Below are 27,555 nucleotides of genomic sequence, written 5' to 3'. Positions count from 1 at the left end.
GTTGTTGTTAGATTGGTTCTTGTTCGACCAAATCGAATCATCTCAAGCTAGAGCTTATGCTTGTCGTTAGATCGGTTCTTATCCAACCAAATTGAATAGCAATTCATAGAGGTCATTTTCGATTGGCTAAGATCAGCTTCAATTGAGTTGCTTCGAGTTCATTGTAGCTCGATGTGGTCCGAGGTGGATCTTTTTATTGCTTTACATTGAACGTCGATCCCATAATAGAAAAATACAAGTAAAAATATGTAGAAAACTACAGAGTTGAAGATTCAGTCCCTCAACCTAGTGCGCCAATTTGTTGCTGCTAAGCTCCGATGGAGACCTTGGTCTGGAACCTAGTAAGTGCACCTTGTTCTCGATGGAGAATGTACCTGCAAAAATTTCTTTTGTTAAAATTTGTCTAGCAGAAGATCCTTCGATGCTTAATTTAGTCGAAGTTCAGAGAATAGATGGAAAACCACATAAGCAAGAGCTTGCTAAATCAAAAAAAAAAAAAAGCTTACACTGGTCCCTCTCTTGCCTCTCTCCATGCAGAGATGGGATGTGTCGTTGGTTTGTAATTTTCATCCCTTAAAAATATGAAAATATGAAAGTTACTGAATTAGTAGACAGTTAATTTGATATATGATTTTTTAGTTACGAATAGTTAATGTCCTCGTCATGCGTTATAACTGTTTTGTCGATTTCTGATTTTCTGGACCGTAGGTTTCGGTTCTTAGTAAATATTTGGTTGGCATCCGGATTTGACAATTGATTCGGTACCGATGTAGTTATTGGTCTACGAGCAGTCTCGCTGTCCAACTAGTCTTCAAGTATTATCAATAGTTGTCCGAATAAATTTGATAATATAGATGATAATCGGTCCCCAAATAGAAAAGTCGGACCTCTATTAAGGTCGTAATCCGAGCAAGTGCTCCTGCAGAATGCATGCCAACCCAATCGCCAGCCGCCTCTTGTTCTCAAGATGTGACACACGGTCGGACCCAAAACGGATATCGGAACCGGGCCGCTTCCGATCTGAACCGGAAGAAGACGGGATAACCGACATGATGATATCGGCCGAGTTCGACATATATATACGTATAGATAGATAGGCAATCCAAGGGCAAGAGTGGGATTAGCAAGGAGAAGAGGAGAGGGGCATCGGCGATGTCGTCGGTGTACGTGTTGGAGCCGCCGACAAAGGGGAAGGTCGTGGTGAACACGACGATGGGGCCCCTCGACATCGAGCTGTGGCCGAAGGAAGCCCCCAAGGCCGTCCGCAACTTCGTCCAGCTCTGCCTCGAGGGCTACTACGACCGCACTATTTTCCATCGCGTCGTCAAATCCTTCATCGTCCAGGGCGGCGATCCCACCGGCACCGGCTCCGGTACCACTTCTTTCCTTTCCCTCTTTCCCTTCCTCTCGCTCTCTTTTCCTTGTCGAACACCAAATTGATCCTTCACCCTTCTTTTCTCTTGTTTTGTATCGGTGAGATTAGGGCTGTGGGAATTAGGGTTGATGTAAGCTTCGTTGAAAATCACACATGTAACGCGGTCCTAGTTTTTTGCCCTCTTCTTGGACAAAAATAATCCAAGAATTGTTTAGCGCTGATTAGTTGGGTTTGTAGATAACGTCAACGAAGATTAGGTTCTTGTTTCTTTGACAGTGTAAGATCAGATTCTTGAAACTTAAGTGTTTCTTTCTTTTGTTAGTTAGTTAGTTGTGAGATTAGGGTTGATGCTTACTCTATCAGGTATTTGGGTTTTAACCTTCATTAAGAATCTCAGACCACGTAGACCAATGCAACATTTTCTTGTTTTTCCGAGAAAAATGAGTTTCATCAAAGAAGATTGCCTACAGTTTGCAATGATGGTTATAGTTTATCACTATGAGAGCCATTTTCTTGTTTTCTGTTTGTGAGATCAGTACTCTGTTGCAAATCAAGAGTATAGGCTTCGTTTTAGACGATCCAAGAATTAGTTGCAACAATCTCGACTTAGGACATGATATTTAGTAGACAATAAGGAATGGGGCTAGCCATGAGAAATGACTGAGTCTTTAGGGTATGATATTTTTCATTGCTTTGCTTCACAATGGGAACAGCATCACCGATATATTAGAAGAGTCAGGAAAAAGGGGGTGCTTTATCTTAGAGGCTTGCTAAAATTGTGGGACTTCATCACAAATTCCTTTTTATTTGTGAATTGGGGTTTCGATCTATTGGGTGATGATCTTGGACTATTTTTTGGATTCTATCTTGGTATTCTGGTAAACCTTTATATTGCTGTTTCTTGGTTTTCTAATGTTAACATGGTCTTTTATTAATCACAGAATGTAACTTTCTTTCTTTTTTTTTTTTTTTTTGCAAAAATAAAAGGATAGCAATGATCTTTCTATCGAGGCCTTGTTGGCACTCTATGTGGGCTGAAAGTCCCAGGAGACTAACTAGCGTTTAAATGCTGTTGTAGAACTTCTTTGCACATACTTTATTATTCTATTAGGTAATGTACATAATTTTGTTTATTTTTGGCAAATTTAATTAGTTTCTAAGTGTGGAATTTGGACTCTATGATTAATACAGATAGGTCATCATCAGGAGGGTTGACATGTGACATTGTTTCCAACTTTTAGGTGGCGAAAGCATATACGGAAGTACATTTGCTGATGAATTCCACTCTCGTTTGAGATTTAACCATAGGGGTTTAGTTGCATGTGCAAATGCCGGCTCACCACATTCAAATGGAAGCCAGTTTTTTATAACATTAGATCGATGTGATTGGCTTGATCGAAAGAATACAATTTTTGGAAAGGTGATGATCATTATTTTTTTCATCTCTTTCTGACTATTTAACTTATAGCTCCAACTGAAACCCCAATATCTACAGGTCACTGGGGATTCAATATATAACCTTCTTCGGTTGGGCGATGTTGAGACTGATAAGGATGATCGACCTTTATATCCACCTCCAAAGATCCTTTCTGTTGAGGTAGGTCTTTATGGATTTGGCTCTGTTATATTTGCAAATCAACATGCAACTTTATTTTACCCAAGAAATTGCAAAAAAAAAAAAAAATTTGCAATGAATTAGCTTCTTATTTAAAATATTGAGGCACTTAAATTGCATTGGGATTGACATTGTGTTATGTTGAGGAAGGTTGATGGGGGAAGGCTGAGATGTAAGATTATGAAAAAGAGAAACAAAACAACAAGAAGATTGATTGGAGAGGAGGAACTGCATGGTTATACATTGGAGTTTGTTTGTCATTGTAGTTGAAATATGATTGCTGAGCCAACTAAGGAGGAAAGCGTAAAATGTTCTTACACAGGTGGAGACCTTAGTCAAATTTAGGGCTTCTTACATCCAATCTAAAATATTAATGGCCCATTAAATAAAAGCAGGTATAAGTTGAATGGACGAAAGGAGTAGTGGGTAGAGTGAATTGGCTTATCAATGCATGCTCTTCCAAAATTCTCATTCTGAATTGTTGCAAATATATTATTATTCCTATCTTTCCAAGAAAACCTTGTAAAAGAACCTTTCTTCTAATTACTCTTTTTATATCTTTGCATATCTTGCAATTCATTCTAGCAATTTTTTGTGCTGTTCTTTTTTTTTTCCCCGAAAATGATATCAAAGGATATTTTGAACATGTCTTGTATACTATATCATGCTCGATACCTCTGGATGTTCCCTATTTTACGTTCATTAGTGTTCACATATAGTGTGAAATTTACTTACCTGTTCTAGTTCATACTAATTGTGATTTTCTCGTACTCTAAGAACTCATACGTGTGTAGATTCAGTTTGCAACCCCACTACATTAGTTCATGACTTTCTTGCTTTATGATTGTTTTTTTCTTTTTTTTGGTACAAACGGACGGCCACATTATTCTAGTGCAAGAGCAGCCCACAGAGTCAAAATACAAAATATCTTTCAGGGCCTGGAGGCAGATGTCTTTATGATTGTTTAGATAATTAGTCCCTCATATGTTAATTCCCTTAGTTAAAAATATTTGTCTTTGAAACTTGTTTAGGTACTTTGGAATCCATTTGATGATATAGTCCCAAGGAAGGTGCCTGAGAAGCCTCAGTCTCATAGCAAGGTGGATGTTGAGGGACAAGAGAAGAAGAAAGCTGTTAGGTATGTACTTTTTGCATCCCCCTACTTCAATTTTATGGACCGTAGAAGCACATACATTCTTCATGTACCATTTTATATCATCATAACTTAGTTATAAGATATCTCTGCTAATATGACTTGCATTAAATAGGCAGCTAAATGTGCTATCTTTTGGAGAAGAGGTAGAAGAGGATGAAAAAGAGGCAGTAGATGTAAAGGATAAGATTAAGAGTATTCATGATGTATTAGATGATCCTCGTTTTCTCAAGGAAGAACCGCAAAAAGAACCATTGGTGAGAAATTACTTTACTAGATTTAGAACTATTCTATGCTGAAATTTCACATTCCTTTTTCTACCTTTGTAGATTGTCAGTTATTCTTGGACGTAACATGGATGGACTTGTTATTGTGGTTCTTACTATATATTGTAATCAGAAAAATTACTATATTCTCTCTTATTTCACCAAGCAAAGCCAAACTAGAAACTATTGATTATTTTTAAACATGCAGACTTCAGCAGAGCAAGAAAAGAAAAATGATATTTATTTATCTGTCAGAGAAACTTTAAGCTCCAAGAAAGGTGATCCTAAGAATGACCTAGAAGCTATTTATCCTGACACTTATGATCATAGCGATGATGATGAGGCCAAGTTTGATGAACGGATGCGTTTGCAAATTCTGAGAAAGCGCAGGGAGCTGGGAGATATCAGCACTCGTGAAAAGTTATCCACCGGTACTGTGCACTTCCGCATTTCTTTCCACTCTGTTATACGAGGAACATGATGAAAATACATTCTTTGCCAACTCCCTAATATATATGTGTGTGTGTGCACACGTGCGCACGCATGCGTACATATATATATATATATATATGTGTGTGTGTGTGTGTGTGTATAAACAGATAATATGATACTTGTATGGACTAGCTGGTTAGTTCTCCTGACCATTTTTCTTTAATGCTGATTTTTGGTAAATGACACAAACATTTGTTAAATAGAAGTGAGTACAAGAAGAAGCATGTTGCCTTCATCTCATTTTAAGCGGATAAGTTGATGACAAAACTCCATTAGAAAGAGGGAATAATGTGGAAGACAATAAAATACTCAAGAAAAAAAAAATGTAGGTCTGCTGAGTTACTTGTTTTGGTTGGACCACTTTTGGCCTGATTCAAACTTGAATTTTCTAGGATAATCCATGCTTGACCAGACCAAGTTTGAAATTTTTGGCTATGCTTGATCAGACCAAATTTGAGTTTTTTGGGCCATACTGAAGCCTAATCCAAATTCTTTCTTTCATGGTCTGAAATAGCTATATTTATGCTCTACAATGGTAACTTGTTGCACCATTGATCCCATTTTTTGTTCACCTTTTCAATTGGCAATACTGGCTCAGCTACTCAAACCCTAATACCAAGTATGCATCTAGTAGCTGCCCTTTCACTCAAACCTTACACCATATTGCATGAGGGTTGGTGCCGGAAAAACTCGAGTAATTGCATAGGTTTGGCTTCTTATTGAATTCCTTGGTTATGCTCAAAATTTCCATTGAGGTGTCGCCTACATTGGATTCTTGTTTATAAACATTATATGAAACTAGTTGTCTAAAATGTAAATAATCTCCCAGTCAGTGTTACAATTTGTTAGTTGGCTATACTTCCTGAAAAAGATCAGGAAATGCTTGGGGTTGAAATTACCTTTAGTTGCATGATGGGTATTAAGAACACTGGTTTATAATTAGCTGTCTGGGATTCCATCATTTGATGAAAATTTTGCACATCAAACTGCCATTAGTCCAACATCTGGAATGTGGTGTATGTTTTTTTTTCATATTTAAGTATTGAAAAGTATGAGGCCTAAAAATATGTGGTTTCCGTCATAAATTCAGACATATCTTGTATGTTAGGAAGGTGATCGAGTGGTTAGGTAGATCTGGATAGTGTTTGGAACATGGTGACCCTGATTGACCTGTTATGGTGCTGGTCACCAGTACATGGTTCAACTGTGGCTCACCTGCAATTTGGCCATCCAACTCCCATTCTAGTTCTCATATATCCGGATCAATCCACGCCCCTTTGTTATTCTGCTATTCAACCTCAGTCGCCAAAAAAGAAAAAAAAAACAGAGGCTGAGGGGAGGTTGCCTCCTTTCGAAGGTTCATGCATGCAATCTCAGCTTGCTTCTCACCACTTTTCTTGCCAGATCTCCACCTTCTCTCTTGGACTTCCATCATATCCCTGCTGCCTAGCCTTGATTCCCCCACAGGCTTCTGCTTTCATTAAATTGTGTTGCTTGGCCTTGAATCAAATTCGATATGGCTGCTAGGTCTCTAAAATCCACTGATCTGGTCTCCCCACTTGGAATCCTGTTAGATGTAGCTGCATTGGCTTGAATCTCCTTGGATCATGCCACCTCAAATCCTCCTACCACCACTCTTCTTTTCCATTGCCTTCAATGAAGGGTGGGGAACCATAGAGGAGGATCGAGAACCAAAACTCAGCTATCAAAGGGAAAGGAGCCCGGTTAATTTCTTTCCTCATTCATTTTTTCTTTAGATGCATTTTTAACTTGGGGTGGATGGGAACCAGCTGAACTCGTTCCGGACTGATTGGTTCAATCATTTGGCCCGGTGGATTGAACAGATTTTTGGGAAAAGTGGGTCTCTGGATGACCCAACCTGCTCAAGGTTGTGGGTGATAGGCTGGGCAATTCAACCCATTCTTGGGTCAAACTGGTTTCTTGGAAGAGTTGGTCTCCATGACCCAACCTGCCAAAGGTTGAGGGTGATGAGTTGGGCAAGTCAACCTGTTCGCTCGGGTCTATAAACATTGATCTGGATTGATTCTGATATATTGAACACTAATTTTTTGCAGAGAAATCTACTTGGAAGGATCATGAAGTATCACCTTCAAGGTATCACTTCCAATCTAGCTATGTGCTGATATCTTAAGTTTTTCATATTCTGTGCTTTTCAAGTTTTGATTTGTTTCTTGAGTTCTCATCTCCTTATATTTAGATAATTCTGTTATCATTGTTATTTCTTACACCTTGTTTGAGTCACCACAATTATTTAAACAATATTTGTTAAAAAAAACTTGATCATGTACAAAATCTGTGAACTTTCATAAATCCTTTTCCAGTTTCTTTCTTTAATGTAGATGGTGTGTGAGACATCAAGGATTTAAGCGTCTTCTTGTAGTGTTTATGTTGGTCCGTGATGGGTTATTATACTGCACTGTGTCATGCTGACATCTGGTCTCCCTTGGAAGGAGAAATAAGAAACACGTTCACAACTCACACAAAGGCATGCTAGATACGCTAGCAATATCTATGCTTCTAACATGTTTACTTTTAATGATAGATGCATTTGGAGTGCTCTAACTGGATATTTGATTTTTCCTCTATGGCACTTTACACATTTTGCTGATGAGTAATCTGAAAATTGTATGAAACCATCTTGAGAAATCAAACCTACAGACTAATCATGGGGAATTTGATGTCAATATGTTTATTTTGACATGCGTTTACCCATCTGGTATTTTGTATATTTGGAATTTGATACAGTGCTGGTGGATGTGGATGTATGCAATACACCTTTGTTTATCATGCTGGAAATCCTATAAGTAGTATTTCTTGAATGGAACATATTGTCATGGACCACCTACCATATACATGATACGTTGCATTCATTTATACATCTGTGCCTGTCGAGATGTTGTGCTTCGCTAATGAATATTTATTCACTACATTAACTGCATTTGTTTCAGCTCAAGTTCCATGGTAAAATCATGGGTGTGTCCTTTTTGGTTTTTCACATTAACTTTTTCTGCTTTATGTTGGCGACCCTATTATTACTGTTCTATCAAGTTTTCTCTTTACCCATTGACGGTCTTGTTGTTTACATAGAATATGAGATTTCATTCTCCCTTTGCTGCTCAACCATTGAAAAATTGTCAGAATACATGGCTTTAAGTCACCAAAGTTTCTCATTAAAGTATCTCTGGATCTGTGCCTTATGTTTTCCAATGAGATTAACGTAAAAATTCCTTGTTGTGAATAGTTATGAACTTATGATGCTTACGGAATAGCCACTAGACCATCTTGTCATATTGAAAAATCCGATTAGTGTGTTTTCTACGGGCTGTTTGTTATGAACATTACATCCACTGCTAGGTGATATCTCCATTCTCAACCTCTTCATGATCTTGAAACATCTAACAGGGATTTTCTTTCCTAAATTTATTAAACTACTTTATGTGAGTTTCAGCAAAGACTTAGTAGTTGGCCTAATTGATCTTGCCTGGTTATTTGAAGTTCAAACACATTCTAAAGTCTTCCACATTTGTCAGAGAAATCTAGGTGATTGTTTGAGGTTGATCTTGACCTGAGCAAATCAATCCTGGCTTGATCTTTTAGCATATTCTGCACCGCTCCTTCTATTACCTGCATCTGAGAAATTCATCCTGTTGATTTGCATTTGCATTTTCTTTTTCATTTTTTCCTTTTAATTCCTTTTAACCCTAAGAACCTTTGGCATATTTCTGATCCATGCTACCTGGAGTTACGTGTCCACTTTAGATACTTGTTAAAATGCTTCAATTGTTGCTTCTAGGGACTGAGGGAGAATTTGCCTTTCTAACAGTGAGTTTGTGATGTAGGACATTATACACTGTAGGGGTCTCCAGGGTCTAGGAGAGCAAGGCTTAAATTTATCAGCTGCTGGGAATTCCAGCTCAGTAGTAAGTTTAGGGTTTTAAATACAGCAAAGCAATCAGCTGTGCTTTTGGCTAGGAGGGGTCAGTTGGTGGTTTATAAGGGATGGATCTAAGGAGAAATAAAAAAGATGGTAACATCAGATTTAATTCTGCAGTGCTACAGATCTGAGAAACTAGTGGTTTAGGGGCAGCAAGATGAGGGTTTGCAGGGTTCAACCACAGGTTGTGATGGAAGGCTGTTAGGCTTGCTGCAATGCCAGAACAATGTATGCTTGGACATAGCCCTGATCTGACCTGAAATAGACACTGACAGGTGATTGTTTGCCTTCCACACATGGCTATAATGGCACAATGGCAGGGGAATAATTTTCTGCATTAGGTCCGCATGCTATAAGGGTCTAGTATGGTTTTGCTGCAGATTAGTTCACAGCAGCAACAGTAGAACAACAAGGCCACAGAACATAACGAACAGAAGCGACTGAAGATAGTAAGTAGTAAAAGGAGAGGAAGCATAACACTGGACTCAGTAGGAATCACCCCTAGAGTTTGAAGGCCTCACATCTCCGATGCAGAATCACACCACAAGAGTAAAGAAAAACAAAGAGTCCATGCTTTTATTCGTAATCTGTGTAAACTCTGATTACATCAAACCTAAGAATCCCTTAAAAATAGGCCTCATTTGACTCTATTTTAAAATCCCAAAACAGCCCCTAATAAGGCATGATTACCGTTCGCTGTTACTGTAGCTTGAACAATATTGTGAACAGTATTGCTACAGTAAACTGGTCTCATCAAACTAACAATTAAAATATGAAATCTTGTAATCTCAACCTTTGATTTTAAAGTACCACTAAAAACTAAAAATAACTGGAAACAAATTAAAAAAAAAAAAAATTGACATCTACAATTAAATCTAAGAAAAAGCCCATGTTGCACCCCCTTAATGTACCATGACATGTTCTCAATCTTTATCTATTTGGATTTTTAACTACCACAATTACATTGAAGTAGGCTATTAATATTTTAGAGCTTTGTGAAGGTTGTACGTGTTAAAATTAGTAAGTAAATAAGTACACAAAATGTGATCTGTCTTGTTTCCTTAAGTTTACTTGGACCATTTATTTTTTCATTGCTCATATCTTCTGTGCAAGATTTGTGGTTATTATTTTTGGAAGGCATCATCACTAGAAGAAAATCTTGTCTTATTCTTGAGATTGCATGTTCACTTCATATCATCTTTTTTATGCCTAGACATTGGTTAAAGCTGCTTTGTCATACTTGTTCCATTGTTTAAAGAGGCTAGCCTTTTGGTTTCCTTTATATGCTGGATAAAGGTAGCAAGCCAGAACTTGGCCTTCTTTTTGTGCTGAACAAGGATAGTATGTTAAAAATTGAATAAGAACCAGTAGATTGATATGGTTAAGAAATTAGATTGAAACAAATAATTTGTGATGAACCAAATGTATTTTGCCTTTTCTGTATATTATTGAGGATCTCCCGCATATAGAGCTAATCATCATGGATCATTCCCTGGTATGCGCTAATTAATGCTATGCAGGAACAATACTGATGATACCGAGGGCCAAATTACAAACAGGAACAATACTGATGATACCGAGGGCCAAATTACAAAGGTTGAAAAACTATCTGTAAAGAAGAAGGGCATTGGCTCAGAAGCTAGGGCTGAACGTATGGCCAAAGCTGATGTGGACTTACAGCTACTTGGCCATGCGGAGCAAGAAAGACAGATGCAGAAACAGAAGAAGCGCAGGCTCCAGGGTCGTGAAGAAGATGTATGTGTGAACTTTCCTAATATCATGTTAGTTTCTTTAAATATGCTCTTCTATGATTCAATGAAGGAGATCCATCTTCTATTTTATTAGGTTACATAGACATATTTGTTTTAATGAAAATGTCATACCATCTCTGCATTTGGGATAATGAATAAGGTATTTTATGGTTTGATGTTCTTGCCTCCTCTTGCCAATCTGTTCTCACAAAATTTTGTCAAATATCTTTATCATTCTTAAAAGTCACAAGCATCTCTCTTTCTTAATACTAATGGGCTTATTTTACAAGTTAAAAGTGCATGCATTGTTTTTCTTTCTTTGGTGTAGTTTGACTTATTCAGAGAAATTGTTCATGCTAGACACTGGCGAAGCTGGAGAGGTTCAAAAAGGCTGTCTCTGCCAAGTTCTCTGGACCTAGCAACAGTGATTCTAGGGGCAATGACAAGGAAGATGAGTCAGGATGGATGACAACCAAATTGAAGTTCATACCTGAGCCTTCTGAAAAGGTACTTACACCATTCTTTTCATCTCCCATTTTATTGACCCTCCTCCTCCTCCCGTTTCTCTTTTTCTTGTCTGTCTGTTTGTTTGTTTTCTTTTTTAAATATTTTTTTTTTATATATATCCAATGTACTAAGTTTGCAAACTGCTCACAGGATAATATGGCAAGGAAAGATGATCCAAATGAATATGTAGTGGTTGATCCTCTTCTAGAGAAAGGTAAAGAAAAATTTAACAGGATGCAAGCGAAGCTTAAGCGACGAGAACGGGAGTGGGCTGGCAAATCTATCACCTAGTTGTTTAACCAGGTGGGGTTTATCATAATGGTCTCATTTTTTATCTTCTTTCTCATTTTGAATTGTTTGTTGGATTATGTACATGCTAGCAGACATGAGGATTTCTTGAAATTCACAAAGGATATAATACCTGGTGTTATAGTTCTGTCAGAACCTCCATAAGTAGATGCACGAAAACAGCTAAAGTCTACATTTAGATGTTTATCAATTCATGAGAACTGGCAAACAAGTTGAGATTATGCATCCCATGTTCAAAAATTCAGAACTGAACTTGCTGTGTACTTTTGCTGCTTGACTTGTGAGTTGATGCAATTTTTTTATGTCTTTAGACAGACCTTACCTTTGAATTAATTGGACATGAGAAAATCCTGACTAGTGGTTAGCAGATTCATTGATATATTAGTTGTAGATACATTAACTTGACATTTAATTCATTTAAAGATGGAGTTTCGATGGAAACAGCTAATTTGGCAGGTGACTGTACTTGCACGACCATATTACCAGAATTGTAGGCATTACTGTGTCCCTAGTATTGGATGTTTGTTTTATGCATGTCATTGTATACGTTTTATGCATGTCGTTGTATTCGTTCCTATTGGAAGAGAGTTTTCATCAATGATAGGTTTTTGAATCCTTTTGAAAGCGTTCATCTGTGTTATCTTAGGCCTACCTTTCCCAACTTTCAGATACAAATCTGAGCTACTTAGTTTGGTCTTTGGTCATAACTTATCCTTTTTGAACATGATTGTATATTTTGAGCCAGTTCTTCACCACATCTTCCTGACCTTAGGTATTTACATCTTTCTAATACTCATCTTATTCTTATATTCTCTCTATTGCTCAACAGTCTATTGAACATTTTCTGCTTTATTTGTCCTGGAAAGTTTCCAATTGGCATTCCATGTGGCAATCATGATAAGTGCAATAGTACCTACCTACTTTACCATTGTTCTTATTCAATTGCATGTCTTGTCAATACATTAGATCCAGGATGGAGAAAAATGTTTGTTAATGAGAAATTGCGTTGTTATTTCATATTTCATGCAAATGTTCACAAGGACATTGTTTTTGTCTCCCAAAGTATGTGGAAATACAAATGTCTAAGCACATCATTTTAAAGCGAGGGATTTGACAATTACCACATTTGTTTCCCTCGTTATTACATGCACATTGTCAAAAGAACTTGAGAGCCTTAATTGATCTGAGGGAAGTCCTTTTTTGACAGATCTGGCGGTTGAGCTTAGGCGCGTATTTACTTTGTGATCTCATTTGAATTTTTTTTTTTGTACCGTTGGAATCAGGAGATACAAGTCACCCATTGTGACGAGCATTTTGGTTGATGGCCATCTACTAGCTTTAACTTGCTCAGTGAACGCAATTTAGTACAGTTTATATTTGAATTTATTTCCTTGGTATATTGATTACAGACTGTATGATTATAAACCTTTAAGGGCCTAAGCTGTGGAGTTAGACCACATCTGTTCTTTGGTGATTGAAGTTCAATCTATGCCAGTAAATCCTTCATTTAATATTTTTAATTTATCCTTGTTGACAGAGGGACTTCGCTTTGGGCTGCGTTACCATCTATGCAGGAATTTGCTGTCCGTTAACACTTTTTGAGCCTCGGTATATCTTTTGAGGTGTATGCTTTGGAAGATTTATTTCATTTTGACCTCCGGCATACCACAGCTCTAGTACGACAGCAGCGACTCTCCCATGAGCTTGTGATGTATATGAAGTGCCAATGGCAATCCACCTGCTCAACCGTAGGGGAGTTCAGAGCTCTCTCTTGGCGTCATGTGGTGCCAGTATAGAGGGTTTTGAACTTGTGCAGTTAAAAAAAAAAAATTTGCAATGGTTATGTTATTTATATGATGGATGGGATTGTCTTTTTTCTTTCTTTAGCAAAGTACAGAGCATTTAATAATCATGAGATGAAAATTTTGTAATCAAAGGAGGATCCTTTCTATGAAAAATCTTCAAACTCTACAGAATATCATGCTTCTACCAAGATTAAGCTCTCAATATCTCAGGGGATCAACTCATGCTGTCATAACTCGCACAAAATCCTATATGCCTGAGAAGAAACCCAAATCAAAATCTAAGAAGTCCCTTTGAGCTCTCTTAGATGCTCTTCTTACCGCATGTATCCGGAAAAAGAGAGAGAAAGAAAAAAAAGTGTAGAGGGGGAGAAAAAATCAGTCTATGTAGGAAGAGATTTGGTCTATCAATTTTTTTAGTTTTTTCATTATTTTTATTGATTTTTTTATATTTTTTCTTATATTTTTTTTATTTTTCTATTCTTAGAAGCCTTAATTAGGTGGGAGGCTTGGAGCTTCCGAATAGGGAAGTGAAGCTTAGATGGTAGTCAGGGTTTGCAAGGGAAGTTATATATATATATATATATATATATATATATATATATATATATATATATATATAAAATAGAGTTTAAAGGGTATTAATAAATTTAAAAATAAAAAATAGATGAGCTATGCTTGGTAAATTTTAAATCTATCTTAAATTTGAATGAATTTTAATTTTAAATTTTAAATCCATCCTAAATTTTATAGAGTATTGTTAAATAGATTTTATTATTATTAAGGTTCGTGATGGGTTAGATATTCAAAAAAATTAGTGGTCATTGTACTATTGGATGTGACATTAGCTCATTATATTTTTGAGCCCATATGTTTATATTTTAACTTGAGTTTTTGATTTTTTAAATAGATTTTAAAAATTTATGTCCAAATATGTAAAATATTTGAATTTATTATATTTATGTTAAAAAATATTGAAAGATTGAAAAAATAAAGTTGATTGTATTAATTGGATAATAATAATTTTTTTTTTGAGATTTTTGGAGATTAATTTTAAGGTTCTATACGGAAATATATAAAAATATTTAAATTTATTATATGTGATTCGAAAAATATCTAAAGATTAGTATAAAGAAAGTTGATAGTTTTAGTTGTATGAAATTATAATATATATGTACATACATATTTAGTTTAGAAAATTGATAATTAAAAAATAAATTTAAAATTATAGATTATATTTGCTGATTCACTTGGGGTGTTTGGTTTGGGAAAGTTGAGATGGCCGAGAATGGAAATGGATACTCTCATTCTAATCGTTTAGTTGATAGGAGTTTTATTTTGATTTTGATTTTGAGATGGAATTCATCAATTTTAGGATGGAATAGGAATGGTTTAATCCTCTTAAAATTCAATCCCGACTCTTTTTTAAAAATTAAAATCTCCATTTACATTCTAATTTTAGTTAAAAATCAAACACTTTGGGGGATATGTCCATTTCGATTTTCATTCCATTACAATTTCGATTCTGATTTTAGTCATGAATCAAACATCCCTTAAGATTTAATATTTAATGATAAATAATCTATTTATGGGCTTAAGTCTACTTGAGAAATGTTGAGTCAGATTGGTTTTAATGTTATTCTATAAATTGAGCTTGAAAAATCAGTGGCTAAGGTTGGATTAAAATATGGAGTTCGTTTATTTTTTTGAATTAAGTTTGGATATATTGTTGGTTTAATCAGAGGTCAGTTTATGATGAGGTTGATAATATTTCAGGTGCAGAATGATATTTCATTATGTCCAATAATTTGCACGTATAAAAAATCTAAATTATTTAATTATTTTTAGGGGATGAAATTAACATGCAAGATAGATTTAAAATCAATTGATATCTCTTATGGTTAGTGTTATAAAACATGTTATAGTTGTAGTGTTGTAGTAGAGATTTATTATGAAACTTTTTAATGCAATCAATACAGTAAAAATGATCAGTCTTTTATACCATGATAAAGTTGTCATACAAATTTTTGTGCCATTTTTATTTGTTAAAAAATAAGCATACTATTTTTTTATTAAAAAATAACTTGAATATATCTATTATCTTTAGGTATAATCTAAACAGAATTATTGAAGATGAAATCAGTATAATGATCTTTATAATAGGTACTATTTAATTTATAATATACTATTTCCATGTCAAGAAAATGCACATTGGTCGTGGTCTCTGTATCTGGTTCTTACATCAAATCTCCAAGAAAAAGATTCATGAATTTGAAAAATCAACAGCAATTAGCGTGAGAATATAATACTGAGAGGAAAAAAAAAAACCTTTCATCCAAAAAATCTTGCAGAAACACCCATCTCCTCTTGCATGCAGATTTTATTTATATTCAATGACAAATTACGAAAACAATCTCCAACATTTTGAAACCATTCCTTTGCACTATGAACAAAATGAACATACGCAGCATCAAACCATTTCATCTTGACAATATGATGACACACCATCATGTCAAACGCCAGAGTAACGATTAGTGGCATATGGACTTGACGGTGATGGGTGGAGGATTCGGTTTAATTAAGTTGGTAGGCACATCAGGATTTCTGAATTTCCAGCACAGTGCGAGAACATTTGCTACTTACATTCAGAGTTTCAGAGTACATGAGATTTCGCACAACATATGAGAGAGAAACTTGCTTTGTGATTGCATTGCTATTGGAGTTACCACAACAACGTTGTGGATATTGTTGGCAGTGATATAATCCATGATTGCCTTTCAGACATCGATCTTGCCTCCTTCCTCTTCACCTGAAGACAAGATATAGTAATCTATGTGAGACTGCTGCTGCTAGTGAGGTTTCTTTTTCTTTTTTCTCCGTTATTTTGCATTGGTTTAAGTGATTCATTCATGTCCGTATGCGGATTTTTACCGACCCCTACCGGTCCATTGATAGGAGTTGATATGTACATGATATACCTAATGAAATCAAGAAAAACGTCTTAGGTTCTTACTTAGCCAAATCAGGGTACTAACATTGTTTTGTTAATTGTTTGTCAATGCATTTGTACTGACATTTGTATAACCTGTCTGTCAACGGGCCTGACGTGGGGAGCTAGTTATTGTCATCGATCGGTGAAGCCTGCTGTGGTGGTGGATGAGCGTCAGTCATCATGTGCATTTCAAACCCGGACATGGATGCGGGATGGAAGCAACGGAGAGAAGGAGAAAGAGAAAGGAAGAGAGGGAACCTCCTTGTTTCTCCTCCTAACTCCTTTACGGAGGCGGATTCTTTTCCTCTCCCACTGCCAACATGAAGGCGGTCCGTCCCTACAACATGACGCGAAACCAGAACTGGAGGATATACATTGGTTGTAGGCGTAACCAGAGATAATTAAATGTTCAGACTTGGACGACGCCTGCTAAATGAACAAGGTTTCTCTACGTCCCTTTTGCCTACGCAAGCAGCTTCCTCTTAATTAATTTGGATCCACATCCAGCTCCCAACGTCCAGACCGCACTGACTTCTAAACAAACACCGGATTTAGTTCTTGCCTTGCCAATCTCGAGCAGCCTATCAGCAAGGATAGTTGCGAGCGTGAAGGTTCAGGAGCAGCATCTTAAGGAAAGATTCCGACGTGGTTCATCTCGCTGGCAAGATAGCCCTCCATGGTGCGGTTTAGGTGCATGGCGGCTGGTAATTATAGTTCCAAAGCAACCATCGCACCGGCTGCTCAAGACAAAAAAAAAAAAAAGAAAAAAAAATGTTAAAAATTACCAGCGAAATACGACATAACCCCACCCACGGTAGACAGAGCATCAGCACCTAAACGGATAGGAAAGATTAGGCCTAGCAGCAGTGGTTACCGAAGGTTGATAGCCCGATGCTCCGTGAACATGGGTCTGGGGTTAAAATAATTTGAGTCCTTAGAAAACCACGGTTCATGGCCGTACAAGAAGCTGAAAAGGTTAGCGTGATGGACTGCATTTTATCTATTGAATCCAATAGTATTTCCTTGTGATTTTATAGTTTACTAATCTGTCTCCATCCTTCCCTAATACATCCTTGTTTTGTTAACATTTGATCAACAATCAAAATATTACAGAGAAATTTTATGATGCACCATGAATTTCATTTGAAGTATCACTCAGAATTATACATTGCTATCAAATAAGATCACAATGCACCGCTTAACTATGCTGGACAAAGCTAGCAATTATATGTAATAACTGACTAATTGATCACCAAAGAATGCCTGTATAATCCTGGGCTATTGTGATTGCGAGTCTGTGGAAGCATTGCATTGATAATAAAACTCTCTGAGGCCAGATTCATAATGCTGATGACTAGATAGCACTCACCATGCCGATATCTATCATTGAAATGCATACAAAACTGAGTTCAGCAAAAGATGCCACATCAATCTCTGATGGTATACCTCAATCCCCATTGAAGATATCCAATGCAAAGGGAAACACAGGCAAAAGAACATGATTGAAAACTTCACAGCCCCATGCAGATATTAGGAGATCAAGCAGGAACAACTATACACTGCTTTGCGTTTCTGCCGGCACTGACCCTGTGTCATTTTGATCTGTATTAGCAACGCTAGAGTCTTGCCCATCGGCTGGACTTCCATTATCAAGCACCAAAGCACCACCATTTTCAGTTGTTTGCTTCACTTCTGTATTCTCTACAGAGTTTTTAACTGCTTTAACAGGGGAGATCGTCAATAGTTGGCTGACACCATCAAACATACTCCTACATTCTATGACCAAGGTTGCTCCATTAGGATAGCAGCGACCAAAGCAAGTTGCACAATAAGGATAGGCAACCTATATATAGCCCCATTCCCCCCATACACCATAAAAAGGAAGGAAAAAAAAAAAAGTCATGAGCTGGGAAAAAGTATGTAAAGATCAGAAATTAAAATCTATGTAAAGATCAGGTAACCTCGATGAATGCTTGACAGAGTGAACGGAAAAGAGTGGACTCATTCCCATGGAGCACTCGAATAGCATTGTATCTAACTAGAGAGTCAGAAACAGCCTGTAGTCCCTTGACAACCTCCCGAGCCAGAACATGCTTTAGGCTCACTGGGGCACAAGGTCGTAATTCATTCATTGCCGCTGAAACACCTGCATTAAGATGAAAGAAATGAAAAAAATATGTGGCTCGAGATCTCCAAACCAAAGAGCAAAAAATATTGATCAAATTTAAATTATGGAAAACATGCAAGATAAACTACAAGATTACAGGTCAATTTCATGTAATTTTCCGGTTTCACCCATCACAAAGAAAACCACAAGATGCTCTGCACATAAATGATTGATACACATCCAGTTTCAGACAGGTTTTTTCTTTGGAAGACACTCTAATAGGAGTACTCTTGCATCCACATTTACTTTTGTATTAAGAACTTTCACTACAGATAGTGACATGCTGAACAATTTTCTGAAAACTCTGCCAACCCCTTTTGCACCATTAATCATTATATCCACTTGGTTTAAAAGCATTAGTTTTTATTAGATGAATAGAAATGTATATGGTCATGGCAGCATTATCTACATCGCAAAAAGCCTAGAGGAAAACAACCAAAGTTACGATCAGATCAGAACTCTATGACATTTTGAGGCCAGAAGGTTAACATATACAACTTTAACCACCCCAACAGACAACCAAATGGGAAGAAACTCCACCATCTCATGTAGCAGCAGATACATGCTGATTGTCAACTCAAGAAAATACTCCCTTTACTTTTCCTTTTTCTTTTTTTTTTTTTTAAATTAAAATGTGCAGCATGTTCTTGTTTACCCCTAGAAGAAGTGAAGAAAAAGTTGAAGGGGATTCACTTCTAGAGCAGATGGATTTATTTATGACAATATTGGTTCATCAAGATGGATGAATAAGATTTCCCTTGCATATAAGCCTAGACAGACACTAATAAGGATTTGAATTAATCAAGTGATTAACATTAGTTTCACAAATAACAAATTTTTTGACATGTCCTAATTAAGACTTACACATTGTGCTCACTTATGCAAGTCATGAATGGATAATTTCGGGTAGAAAATATAAAACAAGATTCGCTGAACCGAAACCGGACTCCATGCTGGCCGGCCGGTGGTACGGTTTGGTATATGCCTCCATATCGGGTCTGAACCAATACAACAAAAAAAATGGAGAAGAGGGAGAACCAGAGAGAAAAAGAGAGAGTGTATGTCTTGGGGTGGTGCGCTAGAGAGGGTGAACCAAAGAGAGAAAAAGAGAGGAAGAGAGACAGAGGGGAAAAAGGACAAGAACAGCCGGCTGTGGCCAGTGGTGGCCCTTAGAGGGCTGGGGAGGCCCCCGAAGAGCACTCCCCCTTGTTTCTATCGCAAAATCACAATTGATTTTTTTTTTTTGCTGCTTGCCAACTTCATTATGAAGCTGTGAAAAAAAAAGATCGCAATTTCATGATGGAAATAGGGGCGATTTGCCCCTGCTTCAACTGTACAGAAGGAGAGGGCTCTTCGGGGGCCTCACTGGCCCTTCGACGGCCATCGCCGGCTTCCCCCCTCCCTCCCCCCCTCCCCATCTCTCTCTCTCTCTCTCTTCCTCTCTCTAGTTCACCCTCTCGCATGCACCACGGTCACTTGCGGCCCTCTAATGGGCTTTCTCTCTCCTTCCCCCCTCTCTCTCTCTTCCTCTCTTTCCTTCAGTGTTCTGGATTCCATACTGGAACCATACTGATAGGCCAATACAATTCAACACACCCTGAACCACTTGGTTTGGGTCGGTTTGGTGAACCACGTATAGAAGTACAGTATCCTGTTTCACAGTAACTGCCAGAAGACAACATAGAGAAATCAAAAAGCAATAGCTTTCCGATAACAGTCATATAAGATTAGCTTATGGTTATAACCTAGATCAGTGAACAAGTGCCTAAGCATGTACTTTGATTACAATTCATAATTTTCAAAATAGAGGTTTTTGAATAATTCTGACATCATTAGTGGTCGAGGCAGGAAGGGGAATGAAACTCACAATTGCATGTATGCATGGACTGTTTTTAAATTTAAATAAATATAATTTGTTCTCCATCAAGACTAACTTGAATACATTGAACAAAAATTAATTAATTGTAGAAGGAAAAGCAGATTTTCATAATTTCAGAAATATCCAAGAAAAACAGTCAATATTTGATATGTTCTTGGTCATGGATGGAATATGAAAACTATAAATTTGATAAAGAGGGTATTTTCTCTAATTCAGACCTAGAAAATTACAGATACCATATAAAACCTCTAAGATTTTAATTCATACATACAGAACCATATATATCTATTGCTTGCAACATATAACCATCTAGTGTAAATGTCCATCATGTTCATATAACAATAATCAATGATCAAGAGAAAGTCAATATTATTTACTTTATTTGTTACTGTCTGATAACTATCTAGATGTCACCAAACACCCTACATGGTTTTCATTTCATCACCCATCACTACTGCACCTAAATTTCTCTATTTTTCACCACCATACCTCTGTTGTCCCCAAGTTAAATTTATAGGCAAAATTTACTTGCTTATCATCTAAACACTCAAGTCTTGATGATGCAACCGTCCCATGCCATTACCACACCAAACATTACTTTTGATGAATTTCTGCTGGTGACACAAGGCTCACAATTTTATTCTCTACCCTTCCCTGCTGCATCCTTGCCTCTCCATCACCTCAAAACCATGTTCGGTCTATCTTTCAACCACCATGGTAACCACTATGTTCTCCCTTAATGTAGAGCATAACCATTCTTTCAAACTGCTCCTCCATCAAAGGTTGCAATTTTTAACCCAACCTACAATCCTGACCTGATTTGACTCTATACTATGTATTCTTATCTGATTTTACTTTGAGTTAGACTATCTGATTTGACTCCATACTATGTATTCTTATCTGATTTTATGTTACGAGAGCTGATGTGAGTGTGTACATTTCAGATTCTCCATCTATGTTTGAGAAGTCTAGCATGCATGATTAGGATGAGTTTGGATGTAAAGTTTGTTTTGATATAAAAGTTCAAATGTGTCACTTTTTTTTAGTTTACATAACCAAAACCAAAATGATCAGATCTTATTCCAACTATTTGGGGGCTTATTCTAACACTTTATTATAATTTTTGACACGCTTTATACAATTGGCTGTCAACCTAACATCAATCCTCCACCTTCATCTAGACAAAGACCGGGACTGACAGCATCTATTATGAAATAGTCTTTATAAAAAAAATATGTTACCCAATAGAAAAAATGATTACTGGAGCACTTCCTCCTGAATCGATCCTATAAACTACTTCAGATACTTGATGGCTCAATGCCAGTGCATGCCATTTACATGATACCTTTAGATTTGTCCGGTACTAGCATAAAGCATGACATATAGCAAGAGAATAGAATCGATTCTGGACCAAGCAGAATCATATATAGAAAGTACATACCATTAACAAACACAGCAATAGGTGGATGCTCCATTAGAACAGAAGGTGGAGTCACATCATCATGGCTTTCATCAATCACTCCATTGGCTGCAAAGCCAACAGATGGCAAGGGAACCCAGCGATGTGAATCTAGGACAATCTAATAAAGGCAAAGGTCAAAATTATGATGATGAGACAAATTTTATAAAGACAAAAATTGTGCTGAATTACTATGACCATTCTAGGAACTAAAAGATTTGTCAACAAGAAACTTTAATATTGAAAAATGGAGATTGAAGTTGTATGCTCATAAGTCTCTCAAGTTGTTGACTTGAATAGACAATACAGAAAAAATGATAGTAATATTCAAAATCTGGTCAGGATTTTGCTAGGAAGGCGAAAAAGGAAAAAAGGGGCTGGAAGGTGCTTCAGCTAGAGTAATTGTTTACATAAATCTATAAAAAGCATAATGCAGATATTGAGATTGACTATCATCAAAACTTAAAAGTAGTTAGGATATCTAAAGTAACCTTCTATTTGGCAGACTCCACAAGAGCTCAACCTTGCACTATGTTTCCTAGCTTTGGTAATAAATGAGATTACACTTAGTACAGGTGATATGGTGTTGATTGGTAAGATGCGCTAAAATGGAATTACGGAAAGAGACATAGGGATAAGGGTGCAGATACCAGTAAACAATGGAGAACACATTTCTAGTGGTATGGAAATGAATATGAACCTCCATTAAAAGTGATGGCTACCAATTAACAAATGCTCCAAACATGGTAAAATTTTCTATTTTGGATATACTAATAAAAAAAATGAGGATCATGAATTGTATTTAATAGGATTGCAGACAAAATAGGAGAGAAAAATAAGAGTTTAAAAGAATGGCAACATAGTAGGTGAAGTATACAAGTGCATCTGCAATGTCATTGGATCATTGAATACCTTTGAGAATCAAAAAAGAATCGTATGATGTTATCACAAGCACCTATAGTTTTGTCTGGATTCAAATGTTGGGTAATAAAGAGAGTTTAGGCACGATATGAATGTAAAAGGTGAATAGACTCCAGTTTTTGATTCACAAATCCAGAAAGGATGGAGATTGAAATGTGTTAGTCGAACTGCTGGACTTGCACAAGTAGGTGCAATTCAAATAATGGAGGACCAACCACCATAAAAGGATGGGTAATAAAGACCTAAGGATGCCCTGCTGACGATAAGGACTTGAATTTGGGTAAACGGATGAGAAGGGATAAGGTCTGCCAGTTGGCTAGTTGATAGAAAGAAATAGCAAGACCATTAGCCATGATCAATAAATAACACAATACTTCATGAATGAAATTTTGTACAGTTGCAAGCATACCCGAAAATTTTCAACTGCTGTGTTCATATTCTTAGAGAATAAGTTAACAACTGCACTGAAGAGACGAAAGAATGTCAGTTCTAAAATGAAACTAACAAAATACTTAAAACGATCTCATAAATTGTTTGGAGAAAAATGTATATGTTCATTTACTCTTCAAAAAGTGGTGGAAGCAAGCCTCGAAAGTCCAATCCAACCAAGCCAAGACCCATCGCACAATACTGCAGAGAAGACAACAACTTGACTATCAACACTAAGTCTACAGGAAAGGCAATGACAACTAGTTTCATCTCTGACAATTAGAGGCATTGTCGTACAATTATATAAATGACTGTGTTTCGTGCAGTCCAGAAGTCATGTGGTGGTGTGGAAAATGGTGGTCTGTTTAGAAGGTATAGAAAAATTCTCACCATGCACTGATCAAGTATATTTGACAGTGATCCACCATCAGTGATCTTGGGAAGCATAAGCTCCAGAGTGCTAAGGTGAGTCTTAATTTGATGCATAGCCCAACTAAAAAGAAGTCCACCATCATAAATCTCCTCGCTCCCAGACTTATCATTGTTGAATATTGCTCTGTATTGATTAACAACATCAAACAGATGCATCCTGTGGCAATTTACCATTCCTTTCAAATATTCATATGCATTCCTCTGATCCAAGTCATCAAGAATGCCTGAAAGCCATGCCTCTCTACATCTTAAGAACTGCCCACAAAAGAGATGGTCACTAACAGATGAACGGCAATTAAATGTGCAGAAAAATCACATAGCAGTTCTGTCATAAAGTATATGGTTACTTCAGTTTTTTTATCAGTACCTGTGATTATGGATGGTAACCTATCATCCTAATCTAAATTCAACTATTCCCATCATTTAACTACAGTCAGAGGATTAAAAATGTTACTCAGTATAGGCAGTACGTCTACATCTTTTAAGGCCTGATGATGAAATTCCTATCATTGCCACTCATGACTCTGAAAATCATCAGAAACCCATAATCCATGATGGCCAAGAACATTAATAAGACATCATACTTCCAATAGTGTGGCTGAACATAAACATTGGAACAATTTAATTAGCTATAAGATGCTTTAGCTCTAATCTAGTTTGCAAGGAACTTTTTCCTGTTTTGCAGGAATAACTGAAGACACACGATAAACCAAAAAATGAATATGACTGAATACTGAACACACCTGTAAACGCAATTCAGATTCACTGAATACTCCCATACGCCGCAAATGTGCAACAATACGGAGACACTCAGGCAACTGCACACCATCAAGAAAGCTCAGCTATACACATCCATTGAAAAAAAAAAAAAGGAAATGCTTTTGGAGTCAAAGTAAATCCTTCAAAACATTAATCTCAGGTAGAATATAATATGAGAAGCTTATTATTGCAGGCATCTATAAGGAAGACTCAAGGCTTTCAGCATGCTATACAGGCTACCTGAATATTAGATCGAAGTTTCTGAAGAAGCTGAGATAGTAGAGATTGTGTTGTCTTCCTGATTTCCATAGCTAGTGCCTGAATGACAGGTAACCTTGATGCCAAGTATCAAATGCTAGCTATTATCATGGCATCTATAGCTAAAGACAGTATTGGTTGGAACAGTTTTAATTATCAAAAAGCAAGATGTAGGCACTTGGCCTCGATAGGCAAAAGGGACTTACTCAGCATGCATCTTTGACAGCTTTTGAACAAAAGCTTCTAAATCAAGGGCCTCATCATAGTTACCATTCCTAATACATCTGTGAAGCAAAATTGGATTGTTTTTTTAAGTAGACTTCAACCAGACAAACAAAAGGAACAATTTTATAAGTACATGTAATTAAACAATCTAAATAAACAATATATTGTGGCAATCTAGATCAAAATGAACCTAGTAAATAGGTGATGAAAATCATCTGCCAGAAATAAACTCTGCAAGCAAGATGTTTTCTCATAACTAAAATAAGAAAAAAGAGAGAGAAAATAATATTCATGTAAAGACTAAACAAAAGAATGGAACAACCAAAGCTACAATCCTATGGGACCTAAAGCATGTGTTTTGCACGTGAGAATGGGAAATGCAATGGAAGTATATGTCCTAAGATCATGGCATGACATGAGAATAAACAAAGCCATCAGCTTAATTAAAGTAAAGAGAAAACAAGTATTATCTTGGTCTGTCACACCAGGTACCATCTCTTACTTAAGGAATTAAATTTACTCAAAAAGCTACCAACCATCAACTAATGCCCATATTATCAAACTGTATATAGCTATATTTCTTCCAAAACAAACATGAGCATTGATTAAAAGATTCAATAGCAGGTGGACTGGAAAAATAAGAATGAAGGAAAATTCATAAACAGCAATCAGCAGAACCTTGAACTGGTTATCTTGGGTTGGCCATATAAGTTTAAATCTCCAACATTGGGAGGGACAATAGTCACCATTTATCTTTTCTTACTCTAGAGAGCAACACAAAAATAAAAGCTATTTCACCAATCATAACTAGACTTGTTTTCAAATTAGCCTCCTCTGGTTAATGGATGCACGTGGCCATCGCATAACAATCATCAAACCAATCTTATATTTGATTACCAGTTTATCTAAATTAATGTCAAGTTTCAGCGAATGATCTGATGGAAAAAATAAATAAAAAAGAAAATGAAAAAATAAAAAATGAAAAACAAGAAAATCCAGACAAATTAGTAACATAGGCAAGATCCAAAAACCTTAAATCCAATGACAATATATATATATATATATATATATATATATATATATATATATATATATATATATATATATATATATATATATATATATATATATATAATTTTCTTAAAAAATCCCCATATGCTGAAGAAGGCACCTCGATGGAATAGTATGTTGTGTCCAACAATGAAAGCAGTAAAAGATGCAAAAAATGCACTTGCTGAAATTTACAGTCCATAATTATTCCTAAGTACCATAAAAGGTAAAATCATGAGAATTTGCAAAGACTCAAGCTACAAGCAATGAGACCTCATTTAGCATTTTAATAGATTGGGAATTGTTTGATCATCTTTCTCCAAGGAAGAAGTGAAACATAATCAACTTGAATTCAAGACAGCTATTCGAAATCTTAGGGAAAGACTGTTTAGGAATCAAGCACATACGTGTCCATTAGCTGTGGAATTTCAAGCAGGTCAAGCAAGGTACTGTGATTGGCAAGTAATGTCTGATTAAGCTCTCTCTCCTCCAAAATTTGCTGTGCGGAATCAATAAATTCAGTACAACCAGATGTAAGATTTGGAATCTCCATTATCTGCGATAAGTAGATAACAACTGTCAAGATCCGATCAAAAGTGCTTTGGGGTACAATCTCTTGGAAGTATCAATCTCTTGTGATTATCACACAAGTATATAATTACCGCATAAACTTGCAGGCATAAATAACATGTTAGCTTTTCTTCAGTAAATGCTATTATACATATAGAGAATCAAACTTTGATAACGTGTTGTTTAAGAAAATTGAATTTATAATTTCATAACAGTTCCCAATTTAACTAGATTGCTATTTAAGCACAAGTCATGCAGGCTTCTACTTGGAGGTGCAATTTGGTGTCAGTATCTATAAACGATAAAGAAAAACCCTATTTTGTTAAGTTACTCCGTTTCTTGTTTGCAGTTGCCCTTCCAAGATAACCTGAATTCTTGAAAAGGCTTAATTGATTCCGGCATCCGTATGAACAACAATTCTTGAATCAAGAATAGAAAAACAAAGAAAGAGGAGAAGAAGTTAACGAGGTCCGAAGTTTTAAAAGGTACCAAGGACTCGAGATGCTTATCGAAGTCGGTGAGCTGCACCCGGATGAAGGAAAGGGCATCAGCCGCGGCGATGAATGCCCGGTAATTACCGACGGCCACTTCTTGCATTTGCCTCCGAATTCGCTCAGCATCCACGCGGAGAAGCTCCGGCTCCTGAGAATCCATGACCAGATCTAGGGTAGTTTGAGATCGGTGTTGCCAAAGAATGCGATATAGAGAGAGAGAGAGAGAGAGAAGGAAGAGGCAAGGAAATGGACCTTGTGGAGGCGATCGAGGGTGAAGGAGAGGAGTTCGGAGACGTAGGGTTGCTGAGAAGCCCCGGAGAGGGGGAGGAGGCTGGAGGCCATGATGGCCTCCTCCTCCTCCTCCACGCCTCCCGGGTTCCTCTTCTCGATCTCCATGGGAGGGGCTTCGGGATCTTTAGATCTACCACTCCTCAGGGAGTCTTGCTGGAGACTCAGAGAGAGACAGAGAGAGCGAATGAACGCCGCGCGTCTGATGGGCCGCTGCCCGCTGGATCAAAGATGAAGTTATGGAACCGCCGTGGGAGTCGGCCCGCATAAAACAAAGAAAACGGCTTCGCAACGGCAACATGTGAATCTTGTGCGGGCCCACTCCGCTGGCAGCCCGATGCGGGACACGAATCTGAATGCATTAAGTACACCGTGCGCCGGGTTCTCTTCAGTAATTTGATTTTTTT

The 27,555-nt window shown here is 36.9% G+C and overlaps 2 protein-coding genes across 2 annotated transcripts; one reads left to right on the top strand and one right to left on the bottom strand.

Moving 5' to 3' along the window:
* The first annotated feature begins 1,096 nt into the window (after nucleotides 1-1,096).
* LOC105057300 (peptidyl-prolyl cis-trans isomerase CYP57) lies at nucleotides 1,097-13,446 on the top strand. The gene is made up of 11 exons (XM_010939916.3): nucleotides 1,097-1,372; nucleotides 2,617-2,795; nucleotides 2,871-2,972; nucleotides 4,022-4,128; nucleotides 4,259-4,400; nucleotides 4,618-4,840; nucleotides 6,977-7,016; nucleotides 10,377-10,611; nucleotides 10,968-11,114; nucleotides 11,265-11,417; nucleotides 12,961-13,446. The coding sequence occupies exons 1-10, from the start codon at nucleotides 1,153-1,155 to the stop codon at nucleotides 11,403-11,405; spliced, it is 1,536 nt and encodes a 511-aa protein (XP_010938218.1). The 5' UTR covers nucleotides 1,097-1,152; the 3' UTR covers nucleotides 11,406-11,417; nucleotides 12,961-13,446.
* A 3,878-nt stretch (nucleotides 13,447-17,324) lies between these two features.
* On the bottom strand, nucleotides 17,325-27,380 carry LOC105057382 (conserved oligomeric Golgi complex subunit 8). Its single transcript, XM_010940013.4, has 12 exons — nucleotides 27,113-27,380; nucleotides 26,856-27,008; nucleotides 26,204-26,352; nucleotides 24,728-24,805; nucleotides 24,504-24,597; nucleotides 24,248-24,322; nucleotides 23,463-23,759; nucleotides 23,206-23,273; nucleotides 23,053-23,107; nucleotides 21,705-21,843; nucleotides 18,179-18,363; nucleotides 17,325-18,060 (listed from the first exon to the last, which is right to left on the bottom strand). The coding sequence occupies exons 1-12, from the start codon at nucleotides 27,254-27,256 to the stop codon at nucleotides 17,770-17,772; spliced, it is 1,728 nt and encodes a 575-aa protein (XP_010938315.1). The 5' UTR covers nucleotides 27,257-27,380; the 3' UTR covers nucleotides 17,325-17,769.
* Between the last annotated feature and the right edge of the window lie 175 nt (nucleotides 27,381-27,555).

The sequence above is a fragment of the Elaeis guineensis genome, chromosome 2 (genome assembly GCF_000442705.2).
Source record: "Elaeis guineensis isolate ETL-2024a chromosome 2, EG11, whole genome shotgun sequence".
Classification (NCBI taxonomy): domain Eukaryota; kingdom Viridiplantae; phylum Streptophyta; class Magnoliopsida; order Arecales; family Arecaceae; genus Elaeis; species Elaeis guineensis.
The sequence above is the reverse complement of the archived record's forward strand: the minus strand, read 5'-3'. Positions and strand labels throughout refer to the sequence as shown.